This window comes from Nicotiana sylvestris, chromosome 5 (genome assembly GCF_000393655.2).
Source record: "Nicotiana sylvestris chromosome 5, ASM39365v2, whole genome shotgun sequence".
NCBI classification, from domain to species: Eukaryota; Viridiplantae; Streptophyta; class Magnoliopsida; order Solanales; family Solanaceae; genus Nicotiana; species Nicotiana sylvestris.
The window spans coordinates 6732186-6745202 of NC_091061.1; the positions used below are offsets into that span (position 1 = coordinate 6732186).

A 13017-nucleotide genomic window follows, 5' to 3' on the forward strand; every position below is an offset into this window, starting at 1 on the left:
GAAATAATAATAATAATAATAATAATAATAATAATAATAATAATAATTAGGTAAAAAGAGAAGACACAGTTGGGACCGGTGAAAGTGAAAGCCGTGTTTGGTTCACGGATTAAGTTAGGCGGAGAATATAAAGTTAGAGAAATAATTCTTGAATTAGTATATACTTACTTCTCATTTTATGCCATAGATTGAAGAAGCAAGAAAATTTAAAAATTCGTAAATGTTTATTTGGAAATAAATTATTACAAATAAAAAATCTAAGGTTAAATTATTTTTAAATTAAAAAAAAATCATTATTTTTAAATAATCGAATAAAAATAATGAAAAGTGCATTATATAAGCTGACACGCCGATGGTCCATAGGAAATAGTCTTTACTTTCATAATGTAGGGATACGATTACATACACACTATCTTTTTTAAAACTCACTTGTCGGATTACACTGAATTTGTTATTGTTGTTGTTGTTGCATTATATAAATTGAAATTGAGAAAGTATTTAGTACTACTATTATTTAGTTTATTGAATTAAAAATGGAATATTCAAGGCATAATCTAAAACGTTTCTTTTGACTTGAAGTTAGATAAAATTGAGTGAATTTTGGCAAGTAATAAATTTCTATCGTTTGACGGATACTTTTATCATTTTGCCAACTCTATCCACGTAGCTAATCCTTATATTATTATCCAAAAAATTCAAAGTGGATAAATAACATCAAGATTTTAGTATATATTGGATAAACAAAATCTTTAATTTTATATCAGATTAGAATCCTAAATCCTTTAGTCAAAACGGCGCCTAAATAATCTAACATTAGACGGAATTATTGATCAAACAGATAAATTACTCGGCGTCAATAAAAATTTAATTTATTTCTCAAAAAGACAAAAAAGAGCAAATTATTAATTAATGAATAAACAAGATAGGTCCAGACAACCAACATGGGTTGCGTGGAATAGTAAGTACTTCGTTCTAAATTAGACATTTCGAGTTCGAGCCATAGACAAACAGTCACATTTGTTAGGGAACGATTTACCCCAATGTATAAGACTTTAATCCAAATTTAGTCGGCCCCGACCCCAATGAGTATCAAACATCGGATAAGAGACCACCTTATGTGGGATTTTTCGGCACAAATTCGTATTTAATCCTCAATGAGTGGTCTTTGTTAGAGAACGATTTACCCTAATATAGGACTTTCCTGCGCAAATCCGAATTAAGTCGGGCCCCAATGAGGTACCGGACATCAGATGGGAGACCACCCAATATGGGACTTCCTAGCACAAATTCGTATTTAATCGGGCCCCAAGGGTGGGAAAAACGTTTTACCCTAATGTAAAACTTTCCGGTAAAAATCCAGATTTAATCAGGTCCCAATGACTTACCGGGTATCGGGTGAAAAACCATCTAATGTGGACTTTCCGGCATAAATTCAGACTTAGTCGAGCCCCAACGCAATACCGGACACCGAATGAAAACCCGAAAAAAAAAAAAAAAAGAAAAAAAAAGTCCAGACAAGGAAAGTAACAGGCCCCACTTTTATTATTTTTATTAATTAAATATATGTATTACTACTCCACTTGTATATAAACACCAAACCAAACATAGAAAGGAATCAAAGAAACACGAAACCTGCTGATCTTCTCTTCTCTTCAACTCCATCTCTACGCAACAGATTACAGAGCAAAAATCCGAAACTGAAAATTTCAACAATTTTTTAAACTTTCTTATTTTTTTTTTAAATTTTTTGAAAAATCCGAATAGGGGAATGGTAATAGTACAGCAGCAAGAGGAGGAAATAAGGCAAGGTGGAGGAAAAAAGGAAATGCGATTAGGGAAATACGAAATTGGAAAAACTTTAGGCGAAGGCAATTTTGGTAAAGTGAAATACGCTAAACATATTGAATCTGGTCAATCTTTTGCTATTAAGATTTTGGATAAAGATCGGATTATTGACCTTAGGTCTACTGATCAGGTTCGTCTGATTTTTCTCTCCCATTTTTCTTTTGCTGTTTTGAATTATTTGTTTTTTTAATTGAAATTCATCTATTTTATTGGGTCATTGTTGTTGTTATTGGTCTTTCTGTTAATTCTTGAGCCGAGGATCTTTCGGAAGGGTAGAGGTAAGGTACTGCGTACAGCACAGTACCCTCTCACAAACCTCACTTGTGAGATTTTACTGATTTTTTTTGTTGTTGTGGTGGTGGTCTTTCTGTTACTAAAAGAGTTACTGAAACGTAGATCTTCTTCTTTCTATGACCAAATCCTGTCTTCGACGTATAGTTAGGATTTGAAGTTTATGAGTTCTTCATTTGTTATCGGATTTTAATTACTGATTTCGCTATTAAATATTTTATGAATTTTATAAATATAAACATAAGATTTAAACAAAAGTTATTGGTTTCATCCGGTAGGTTGGACTCATATTATTTGCTGAGGATCTATCGGAAACAACCTCTCTACTCCGCCGGGTAAGGGTACAATTTGCGTGTACAATACCCTCCCCAAACCCCACTCGTGGGATTTTAGGTTCATCCGAATCCGTGGTTAATACTCCCCCTCTACCCGCAGTCCATGGCTTGGGCTTGAAAATAATGCAGCCTATATTTAATGTGTTTAGTATTTTCGAGATAGAATATAAATATATAGTAAAAAGCTATTTTAATTTTATAAATATTAAAATTGAATTCGTAGTTTTAAAGTATGCTAAATATCTTAAAAGTTAAATCCATCTATTTAAAATCATAAAGGGTGTATTTGGTATAAAGAAAAATAAGAAAATTTGTCATTTTTGGCGACCGAAAACCAAAAAATATTTTTTTGAAAAATAATTTTATTGAAATGGGGAAAAATTGACTTTCTTCGTCGATAAGTCCAATTTGAAATATTTTTTAATTTAGAGAGTTTTGGATAATGAGATAATATCTTATGAGGAAAACCGTTTTCTTCCTACCAAACACGCCCTTAATTACTTGGAGGTTAGTCATTTGGTATTGTCATCTTCCACTATATTTCCAACCAAATCTTCTGCTCCAAAAAGGGATACTTGGTTAATTAATTTTAGTGGTTCCAAATTCTCTAATTAGACAATTAATTAGCAGTCCAAGTTGACGACAGTTGAATAATCAAAATTGTACAATTTCAATTCAATTGTCAATTTAAATTCTACGAGTCAATCGTTTATTCATTTGATTGAACCTTTCCTGCTTTCCTGTTGTGTTGCTCGGACTTTTCGAATATCAGAAATGGAATAATAATTTTAAAAATTTATAGGTTCGGAATTCTAATCGTTTTGTGTTATTCTAAATTTATAATCTATACATATTTAATCAATTTTTTAAGATACATGGTTCAAACAAAAAATACTGGGTTCGACCGAACCTGTTCCTGACACTCTAGTTCTGCCCCTGCCGAAAATATCATGTGGTCCATGTCGAAGTAGTATATTTTTGAAGGATTTAATACGAGTGCGACAATATTTTGAGGAGTCTGCGTGATATAGTTTTCTTGCTAATTATCAATAAGCTTATATTTTTATTTAATGTGTAATATTGCAGATTAAAAGGGAGATAGGAACATTAAAACTCCTCAAACATCCTAACGTGGTCAGATTATACGAGGTACATATGTCCCTTTTTTCTTCTTTTTTTAATACTAGTTGAACTTGTCTTTTTCTGTTTTCATGTCTGTTCTTTTGCCTTCTTTCAATACCCTGAATATTATTATTATTATTATTATTATTATTATTATAATTATTATAATATATTATCTTTTGAACCAAAAAAAATTCGAATATACCCAAAGTTAGATATTGAAAAGAAACAATTTGTATTTTTGTAAAGATAAATTAGCTGCACCAAGAGATTAAGTATATAAAGTTAATTATAAATATTAATTACATATATTCCTTTTTATTATTCATAAACAATGAGTATTATACAATTTGTCTGTGCTTCAAACAAAGATCAAGTGATGCTCATTCTTGCACGTCTTAAAGATTCGTTTCTTTCTTCTTCTATTTTGTTGTCTTTTTTGTGTTTTTTTAAAATATTTGGCCCCCAACCCTGTGTCTGGTACCTACATTTGGGCCGATTAAACCCGGATTCGCGTCAGAAAATTCTATATTAGGGGTAAAACACTTTCTAATAAAGACGACTCTTATCGAAGATTCGAACCTCGAAACTTCTAATTAAGGATGAAGGAGTACTTACCACTCAACTATAACCCTCGTTAGTCTCTTTTTTATTTTTATCTATTCACAAAATTAATTGGACAAAATTTGCTGAATTTTAATATTAGTCAATCTATAAAGTTAAGGTTGATTGTGATAATTCATTTTTTGGTTGGTGGAAAACAATAATTGGGGAGCCATTTCCACTCCCCACATAATTAAGATTTTTTCAACTGTACAAATAAATATGAGGACTGTTTAGTCCATAACCATAAGTGTCAAATCATTGAATTTTGTGGTTGTATATTGCATATGGATGGGACCCACTTTTGTCTGGGACCACAGTTAGCCATTGGATCTAGCCAATGACATTAAAAAAAAAAAAAACTTAGGTGACAAACACTGTTTTGTTTTTTTTCTTGGACTTGTAGTGTACAAGTAGGAAATAGTCTCTTGCTGTTAAAATTAAGTTATTCTGCCGTGGTAGACCAAAATTTCTTGATCTCAGTTCAAACCATGAAGTAACTACTCAATCTAATTAAATTAGGTTCCTGTCAATAATAGTTTTTCTTCCTTGGAGAACTTGGACAAGATGTAATGTCTGTGACGATTTCATGTTGCTTGTCAAGTGCCGTCTCAGTGTGTCAAAAATGACAACAACGACAATAATAATAACAACAAGTACAACGGTGTCAAGTGATTAACAATAAGAATAGCAACAGTAACAATAATAACAACAACAACAAAAGTTTACTATATTATTATTATTATTATTATTTTTGATAATAATAATAATATAATAATAATAATAACCAAACATTTAGATATGACTAAAATGTTGACATTTAAAAGACTGCCTGGGGAATGTTGTCGAGCCCAAACATTTGGCATAAAAGTGTTACTTAGTACTCCATTTGTTTCAATTTTTACGTCTGTTTGACTGCGTATAGAGTTTAAGAAAAGTAAGGAAGACTTTTAAATCTTGTGATCTTAAAAAAGAGACGTTCTTTTTGAAACAGACGAAACAAGAAAGTAAGACACCTAGAAAGTAAGACACCTGAATCGAAATAGAGGGAGTATTAGTTCCATGAATAACATAGTTTAAATGAACATATAATGATAAGATTCTGTAACGCAGACTTAATAATCACCGGTTAAGATTTAGCAGTTCACCTTGTTTGTAAATATATGATGAAACTTCATTTTGAATTTTGTCACTCTATTCTCAGATATTTTAATCACAATTTCATCTACTATCTTTGTATCTATAGTATGTATGTATTTGCTTTGTTCATCTGTTACCTTGTATTGAGTTCATATTAGTATTTTACTAAGATGCATATCTAACATGAAAGTATTATATTTAAGCAGGTCTTAGCGAGCAAAAGCAAGATTTATATGGTGCTGGAATACGTGAATGGTGGTGAATTATTTGACAGAATCGTAAGTAACTTTGGCGATTTTAACTTGTGTTTCTGCATATTAACGTCTCAAATCTGGAATTTTAACCTTTATTTGTAATTCTTATTCATAGGTGTCCAAAGGGAAACTCAAAGAGGCACAAGGTAGAAAACTCTTTCAACAATTGATTGACGGCGTTAGTTACTGTCACGAAAAAGGTGTCTTCCACAGAGACCTCAAGGTAACTAATTATATAATGTAGCACACAAACATTACAAGTTGTCGCATGTTCTGTCAAATAACATTTGCTATTTTTGAAATGCAGCTAGAAAATGTTCTCATTGATTCAAAAGGGAACATAAAAATTACGGACTTTGGACTCAGTGCTTTACCCCAACATTTTAGGGTATGGAATATAACATCTTCTCGTTATTGGATACGTGAATACTTTTCCTCAAGCTTAATGAGATTTCTTGCTTAACTATAGGACGATGGTTTGTTGCATACAACTTGCGGTAGTCCCAACTATGTCGCCCCTGAAATTCTTTCTAATAGAGGATATGATGGCGCGGCATCAGATACTTGGTCGTGTGGTGTCATCTTATATGTCATTCTCACCGGTTATTTACCATTTGACGATAGAAATCTTGCAGTACTTTATCAAAAGGTAAGACTTCCTCTTCTTTCTCCTTTTAAACTTTTTTTTTCTGTGTGGAGCTCATTTATATGTCATTTTCTGGAGCTAATACTATTAATATTATTTGGAGGGACATTAATCAGATAGTTAAGGGGGATGTTCATATACCAAAATGGCTATCCGCGGGAGCAAAGAACCTCATAAAGAGGATTCTTGATCCCAACCCACATACTCGTATAACGATGGAAGAAATCAAAGAAGATAAATGGTTCAAACAAGACTACACTCCTGTAAATCCCGACGAAGAAGATTTGGAAGGCGATCATGCATCAACGGATAATCAAGTCTTATCAGTACAAGAAGCAGTATGAACTTTAGACCCTTGACTAATTGGTTTATGTCTAGCATTTTAATCCTTTTATCATTAATGACTGATTGGTTTTTAATATCCTCGGCACAGCCACTTGATGCGCAAAGAGATCCAGAATCCCCTTGTGTGCTAAATGCTTTCGAGCTAATAGGGATGTCGTCATGTCTGGATCTTTCTGGATTTTTCGAGAAAGAGGTAAGTCTACTTTTCATTTTTACCATATTATGCGAGGAACAAATATTTAAACCGAGACTTATTTCTTATTTGAATTATTGTAGGATGTTTCTGAGAGGAAGATCAGATTTACATCCAGTCTCTCTCCAAAGCAGTTGCTGGAGCGGATTGAGACTATGGTAACACAAATGGGATTTCATGTCCAGAAAAAAAATGGAAGGGTTAGTATCAATGCCGGTCTATCTACCTGTATTTGACATGCACTAGTGATACATCTCTTTTAACATTTGTATCTTTGCATATTGCAGTTGAAAGTGATGCAAGACCACAAAAGCCAAAAGAGCGCGGCTAATCTCTCAGTAGTCGCTGAGGTAATTGACGAAAACAACATTCTACTCCCCTTATTTTCCATTGCAGAAAGAGAGAAAAAGAAGCATAATTATTCCAATGCATAAATTGCAGGTTTTTGAGATTAGCCCATCGTTGTATGTTGTAGAGTTACGAAAGTCTTCAGGGGATTCAACAGTATATAGACAGGTATATCTCAAACACCCTCATCTATACTATTGCAACCAGTAGCGGAGCCAGATTTTCACTAAGAGGGGTCAAAATATAAAGAAGTAAATATATGAAGAAGCCAAAGAGTGTCAGTATATAGTATATATACATTAAAAAAACGAGAAGGGGACCCTTAGCATAACTGGTAAAGTTATTGCCATGTGATCAGGAGGTCACGGATTCGAGCCGTGAAAGCAGCCTCTTGCAAAAATGCAGGGTAAGGCTGCTTACAATAGACCCTTGTGGTCCGTCCCTTCTCCGGACCCCGCGCATAGCGGGAGCTTAGTGCACCGGGCTGCCCTTTTATACATTAAATAAAAACTACCTAGCTACATAATGTAATTTTCTTACGAAAGGGTATCGGTTGACGCCTCTTGAATACATTTGCAACCTGCAATCCCTCCAAACCTGCTAAACTAACTAAATCATGCTTATATCTTGCAGTTGTGTAATAGGATATCGAGTGATTTAGGTGTTCAGCAAAGCCAGGAGCTCATAGCTACTGATGTATATTGAAAGCTGTGGACCATTTCGCAGTGGCGATTAAATCCATTCTTTTGTTCTTTTCTCCTCTTCTATATTTAGAGGAGTCGAGTGGCGAGAGGAGTTGTTGAGCAATAAGCACACTCCTTGGAGCCTAGTCGTTTGATTCATCAGTTTCTGCGAGCGATATAGCATGAGATTAAATGGCAAATACCATTGATTTGATTAAGTGTACAGTAAGAAACACGGCGTTAGTCGCCTTATAAATTAGTACATTAAGGTAAATCTGTATTCTATAGTATCTATTATTTAGAGGAGCTTGCTCTTGGAACATGGCGATAATCGCCTTATCAATTAGTATACATTCATCTAAATCTGTATTCTGTTATCTGTAGTATATATTATTTGGAGCTTGCTCTTTACAGGGATTTTGAAGTCTCCAACCAGATGTCTCTTCTTACTTGTGCATTTTGCAATACTCATCTTTGCTTTACAGCTCTTGTACAAGTAAATTCATATATCAGTACAATTATCGTTATATTTAACTATGATCTAGCTGTACATGTTGGATGGTTAGAACTTGAGTTTGTGAAATTACAAGATTGACTTGTGGATATCTCACTAAGTCATTAAAAATTATTATTTTTCTTTTATATTCGGTGTGCGATATCCGCTTTTGGGGCCCTGACTAATCTTGGTATGCAGTAAAAATAGTACGGGCTAGCCAGTTTTCGGGCTGGTAATTAAAAAATAGCCAGCGTTTGCAAGGTCATTGAAAAATAGCCACTATTTTGCTGCAACGCGGAAAGTTCCGGCATAATATACTGGCACCTATGTATGAACTTCCAGCATATTATATTGGAACTCCAACACACATAAAGTTCCACCATAATATATTGGAGATTGGAGCATATATGTATGAACTTCCAGCATATTATTCTGGACCAGTATATTATATTCTGGGCTAGTATATTATAATGAAATTCCAGTGTATTATGCTGGAATATTTTCGGATTTTGAACAGTGTTTTTGTTCAGATTTATCTTTACATGAAAAGTGGTTAATTTTCGATTACTTTTAAAATTGTGGCTATTTTTCAATCACCACTTGTAAACCTGGCTATTTTTGAATTTCATCCTGATATGCATCGTGTAAGGCCCATTAAAGGGAAACGCTCCTTGCCAAGAATTTTCATTCCAGAGTTCGAACCCGAGACTTCTAATTAAGGGTGAACGAATCCTAATTATTTCACTACTAACCCTCAAAGGTAACTCTGTCCTAAATTATACCTACTTCTCTTTATCTCTTTTTAATTTAGATAAAATAAATAAATAAATAAAAAGAGACGTTGCACAATAGGAGTCTCTTTCTCCAATTATTCTCAAAATGTCAACTCATGTGATGAAAGAGGAGATGTATGATCTCTGGTTAGTTTGTTAAACAATTTATCCTAGAAACTTTATTAAACAGTAAACTCTAAGTTTGCTGAAATAGAATTAATGATTTCTAATATCTATCTATATTTTATTTTACTTAAAAGGAAAAAAGTTAGCTCTACAAATTTGCCAAGTGTTCCACATATAAAATGTCATGTGTCTATTTTAGGACAAATTAGTTAAAGTTAGGTAAAATTAGTTTCCTTTTTTAAATTTTGAATTTAAAAACAATTAATTAGGTATTCTATATTTTTTAAAAAAGAAGTTTTTTAAAATAAGAAGCAGTTTATATGTATATAATTTGAAAAGAAAAGTCATTAATAATTTAAAAACACTTAATTAGGTATTCTATATTTTTTTAAAAAGAAGCTTTTTTTTAAAAAAGAACCAGTTTCTACGTATATAGTTTGAAAAGAAAAGTCATTCCTATAGAAGAAGCATGTACTTTCTATGTTTTTTGCCCAAAAAACAGTCATTCCTATTAAATAGGTATAGATACATTTTTCCTATGAAATAGGTATAGATACATTTTGAAATAAGAACGGCGATTGAGAACGCTATTTTTATCTTTTGCCCTAAAAATTTCATCCTCCAAATTCGGCACCTTAATCCCACGACGTCTCACGACGATATCAACTACTTACCCACGAACTCTTCTGCCCAAGATTCCAGCAACATGATTTCACATTTTTATCAAATCAGTTCTATTTTTACAGTATATAGTTTTGTTCTTTCTCCATCGCGTGCATATCAAACAACAATTCTAGACTACAAGAGGTAATTTGTATGATTTGTATTTCATGAACAATCTTTATTCCATGATGGAATTGTATTTCTTTAACAGATATTTTGTGCAGTTTTAGTTTCTATTTATATTTACAAATTCCTCTGTCTATTTCAGGATATAATGGCAGCTGAAATCAATTTCGTTAGTGAAATTAATAGCAAGTCAATGAATTGGAAGTTAAAGGTTCGTATTGTTAGGCTTTGGAAAAATTCAGATCGTGATAGGCCTGACAACCCCTTTTCAATTGAAATTGTTCTGACGGATGAAAAGGTAATGTTTAAAACTTTATACTCACTTTCTATTTATCATTTTTTACATATGTGTAAGTAACCTCCACTTCCAACCAAGAGGTTGTGAGTTCGAGTCTCCCCAAGAGCAAGGTGGGAAGTTCTTGGAGGGAAGGATGCCGGGGTTCTATTTGGAAACAGCCTCTCTACCCCAGGGTAGGGTAAGGTCTGCATACACACTACCCTCCCCAGATCCCACTAAGTGGGATTATACTGGGTTGTTGTTGTTGTTGTTACGTAAGTGTATTACAGTCATATACGGAATAACTTTGTCATTTTAACTAATTGAGTTTTTTTGTAGGGCGACCACATTCACGCAAGTATTGGCAGGTCTTTTATACAAAGGTTCAAACAAGAAATTAAGGAAATGAGTTTGTACATCATGAAAAATTTTGTGGTTTGTCCAAATAATATGAAGCTGAAGACCAAAGACCACAAGTTTAAGTTGATGTTCACGCATAAGACCACCGTTGACGAATTACATGATCCACATGTTAACATGTGTATTTTCAAATTTAAAACCTACGAGGAATTGTCAAATCCCCAAGAATTTGACAATACTGAGCTATTTTTATCTTTTGCCCTAAAAATTTCATCCTCCAAATTCGGCACCACAATCCCACGACGTCTCACCACGATATCAACTCCTTACCCACGAACTCTTCTGCCCAAGATTCCAGCAACGTGATTTCACATTTTTATCAAATCAGTTCTACTTTTACATAGTTTTGTTCTTTCTCTATCGCGTGCATATCAAACAACAATTCTAGACTAAAAGAGGTAATTTGTATGATTTGTATTTCATGAACAATCTTTATTCCATGATGGAATTGTATTCCTTTAACAGATATTTTGTGCAGTTTTAGTTTCTACTTATATTTACAAATTCCTCTGTCTATTTCAGGATATAATGGCGGCTGAAATCAATTTCGTTAGTGAAATTAACAGCAAGTCAATGAATTGGAAGTTAAAGGTTCGTATTGTTAGGCCTTGGAAAAATCCGGATCGCGATAGGCCTGACAACCCCTTTTCAATTGAAATTGTTCTGACGGATGAAAAGGTATTGTTTAAAACTTTATACTCACTTTCTATTTATCATTTTTTACATATGCGCACGTATATTACAGTCATATACAGAATAACTTTGTCATTTTAATTAATTGAATTATTTTTTGTAGGGCGACCACATTCACGCAAGTATTGATATGTCTTTTATCCAAAGGTTCAAACAAGAAATTAAGGAAATGGGTTTGTACATCATGAAGAATTTTGTGGTACATCCAAATAATATGAAGCTGAAGACCAAAGACCACAAGTTTAAGTTGATGTTCACACATAAGACCATCGTTGACTAATTACATGATCCACATTTTAACATGTGTATTTTCAAATTCAAAACTTATGAGGAGCTGTCAAATCCCCAAGAATTTGACAATACTGAGTTATTTGGTAATTCAGTTTCTCTCATTTTTTTTCAGTTTCATTTTACTTTGCCTTATTTGTTTTCTATCTTTTTAGTGTCAGTTCAAACATATCACAGAAATACATACACACCAACGTGGTCGATGTAGTGAATTCTTTGCTGAATTCTATTTTGTTGACAAATTTCTTTTTCTATCATCTTCTAGCATGTGTTATTTTTTTTAATTGCTCTCACTTTTAACATCTTGTGTTTCTCTGTCATTATAAATCTTCTAACAATCATCATTCATCATTGGTGCCTTCAATTATGTGGTGCATTCTGAGCTATTTGGTAATTCAGTTTCTCCCATGACCATCAATAAAAGTCAAGATCAGTCATTATCTAATGTGGGATTATTTTTTAAGAAGTCTATTTTTATCATGGACAATTATATGTTGCACTCTCAAGAGTAACAAGTAGAAAAGGGTTGAAGATCATATGTTATGATGAAGATGGGAAATTATCAAATGAAGCTACAAATGTAGTGTATAAAGAAGTTTTTAGAAATTTGGAGAATAGAAGTTTTTAATAAGTATAAAATGAGCAGCACCAACAACAAGTTCAATGTACATACTCAGTATATAGTTGGTCATACTACAGACAAACAAAAAATTGGATGAGGTAAATATTCTTCTAAATTTAATTTACTTTGACATATCCTGTTATAACTTTTTTTTTAATCATAGGGAAATACTTTTATTTGTTAAATTATTTATCCATATTTGCAGTCAATCACTTCAGTTAAATTGTGGAGTTGCACGAATATGGATTGCCAACCATCATTTCACATTCATTGATTCATACTAGGTATGCAATATTACTTACAATGAATTTTATTAGAAAATTGTCACGACCTAAATCCCTGAACTCGGTCGTGATGGCGCCTCTCGTGAAGACAAGGCCAGCCAAACCAAAACAGAACACCTCTTTTAAACTGTTAAATATCATAAATAGTTCTAAGACAAGATATAGTAACCATAATTTGCGAAAATACAATAACAACAGTAGAAACCATCCCGACACAGCCCAAACCGGGGTGTCACAAGTCACGAGCATCTATTAGGGTGTAAATATAACTACAAGGTCAAATTATACAAAATAGGAATAATGAACAAAAGGGAGAAAAGCGGTGTTGCGAACGTCGGCAGCCACCTCGCTAAACTCCGATAACTCTGCCTCTGATCAGCTAAAAACTCGCTACCGGGTGTATAAATACCTGCATTTGCACACAAGGTGCAGGGAGTAATGTGA

The 13017-nt window shown here is 33.1% G+C and overlaps 1 protein-coding gene across 2 annotated transcripts; it reads left to right on the forward strand.

Moving 5' to 3' along the window:
• Window positions 1–1613: 1613 nt before the first annotated feature.
• LOC104241455 (CBL-interacting serine/threonine-protein kinase 1-like) lies at window positions 1614–8222 on the forward strand. Of its 2 annotated transcripts, XM_070174237.1 has the most exons (13): window positions 1631–1975; window positions 2415–2471; window positions 3558–3620; window positions 5543–5614; window positions 5706–5813; window positions 5898–5978; window positions 6060–6239; window positions 6353–6574; window positions 6670–6774; window positions 6858–6974; window positions 7062–7124; window positions 7216–7290; window positions 7756–8222. In XM_070174237.1, the coding sequence occupies exons 1-13, from the start codon at window positions 1769–1771 to the stop codon at window positions 7825–7827; spliced, it is 1422 nt and encodes a 473-aa protein (XP_070030338.1). In that variant the 5' UTR covers window positions 1631–1768; the 3' UTR covers window positions 7828–8222. The 2 variants fall into 2 exon arrangements, with proteins under 2 accessions (XP_009794700.1, XP_070030338.1); XM_009796398.2 differs by lacking the exon at window positions 2415–2471 and having other exon boundaries at window positions 1614–1975.
• The last annotated feature ends 4795 nt before the right edge of the window (window positions 8223–13017 follow it).

Coding starts and splice junctions, on each gene's coding strand:
- LOC104241455 (XM_070174237.1), top strand. CDS start 1,769: ATGGTAATAGTACAGCAGCAAGAGGAGGAAATAAGGCAAGGTGGAGGA. Junction 2,472..3,557: donor CAACCTCTCTACTCCGCCGG/GTAAGGGTACAA, acceptor GTAATATTGCAG/ATTAAAAGGGAGATAGGAAC. Junction 3,621..5,542: donor ACGTGGTCAGATTATACGAG/GTACATATGTCC, acceptor ATATTTAAGCAG/GTCTTAGCGAGCAAAAGCAA.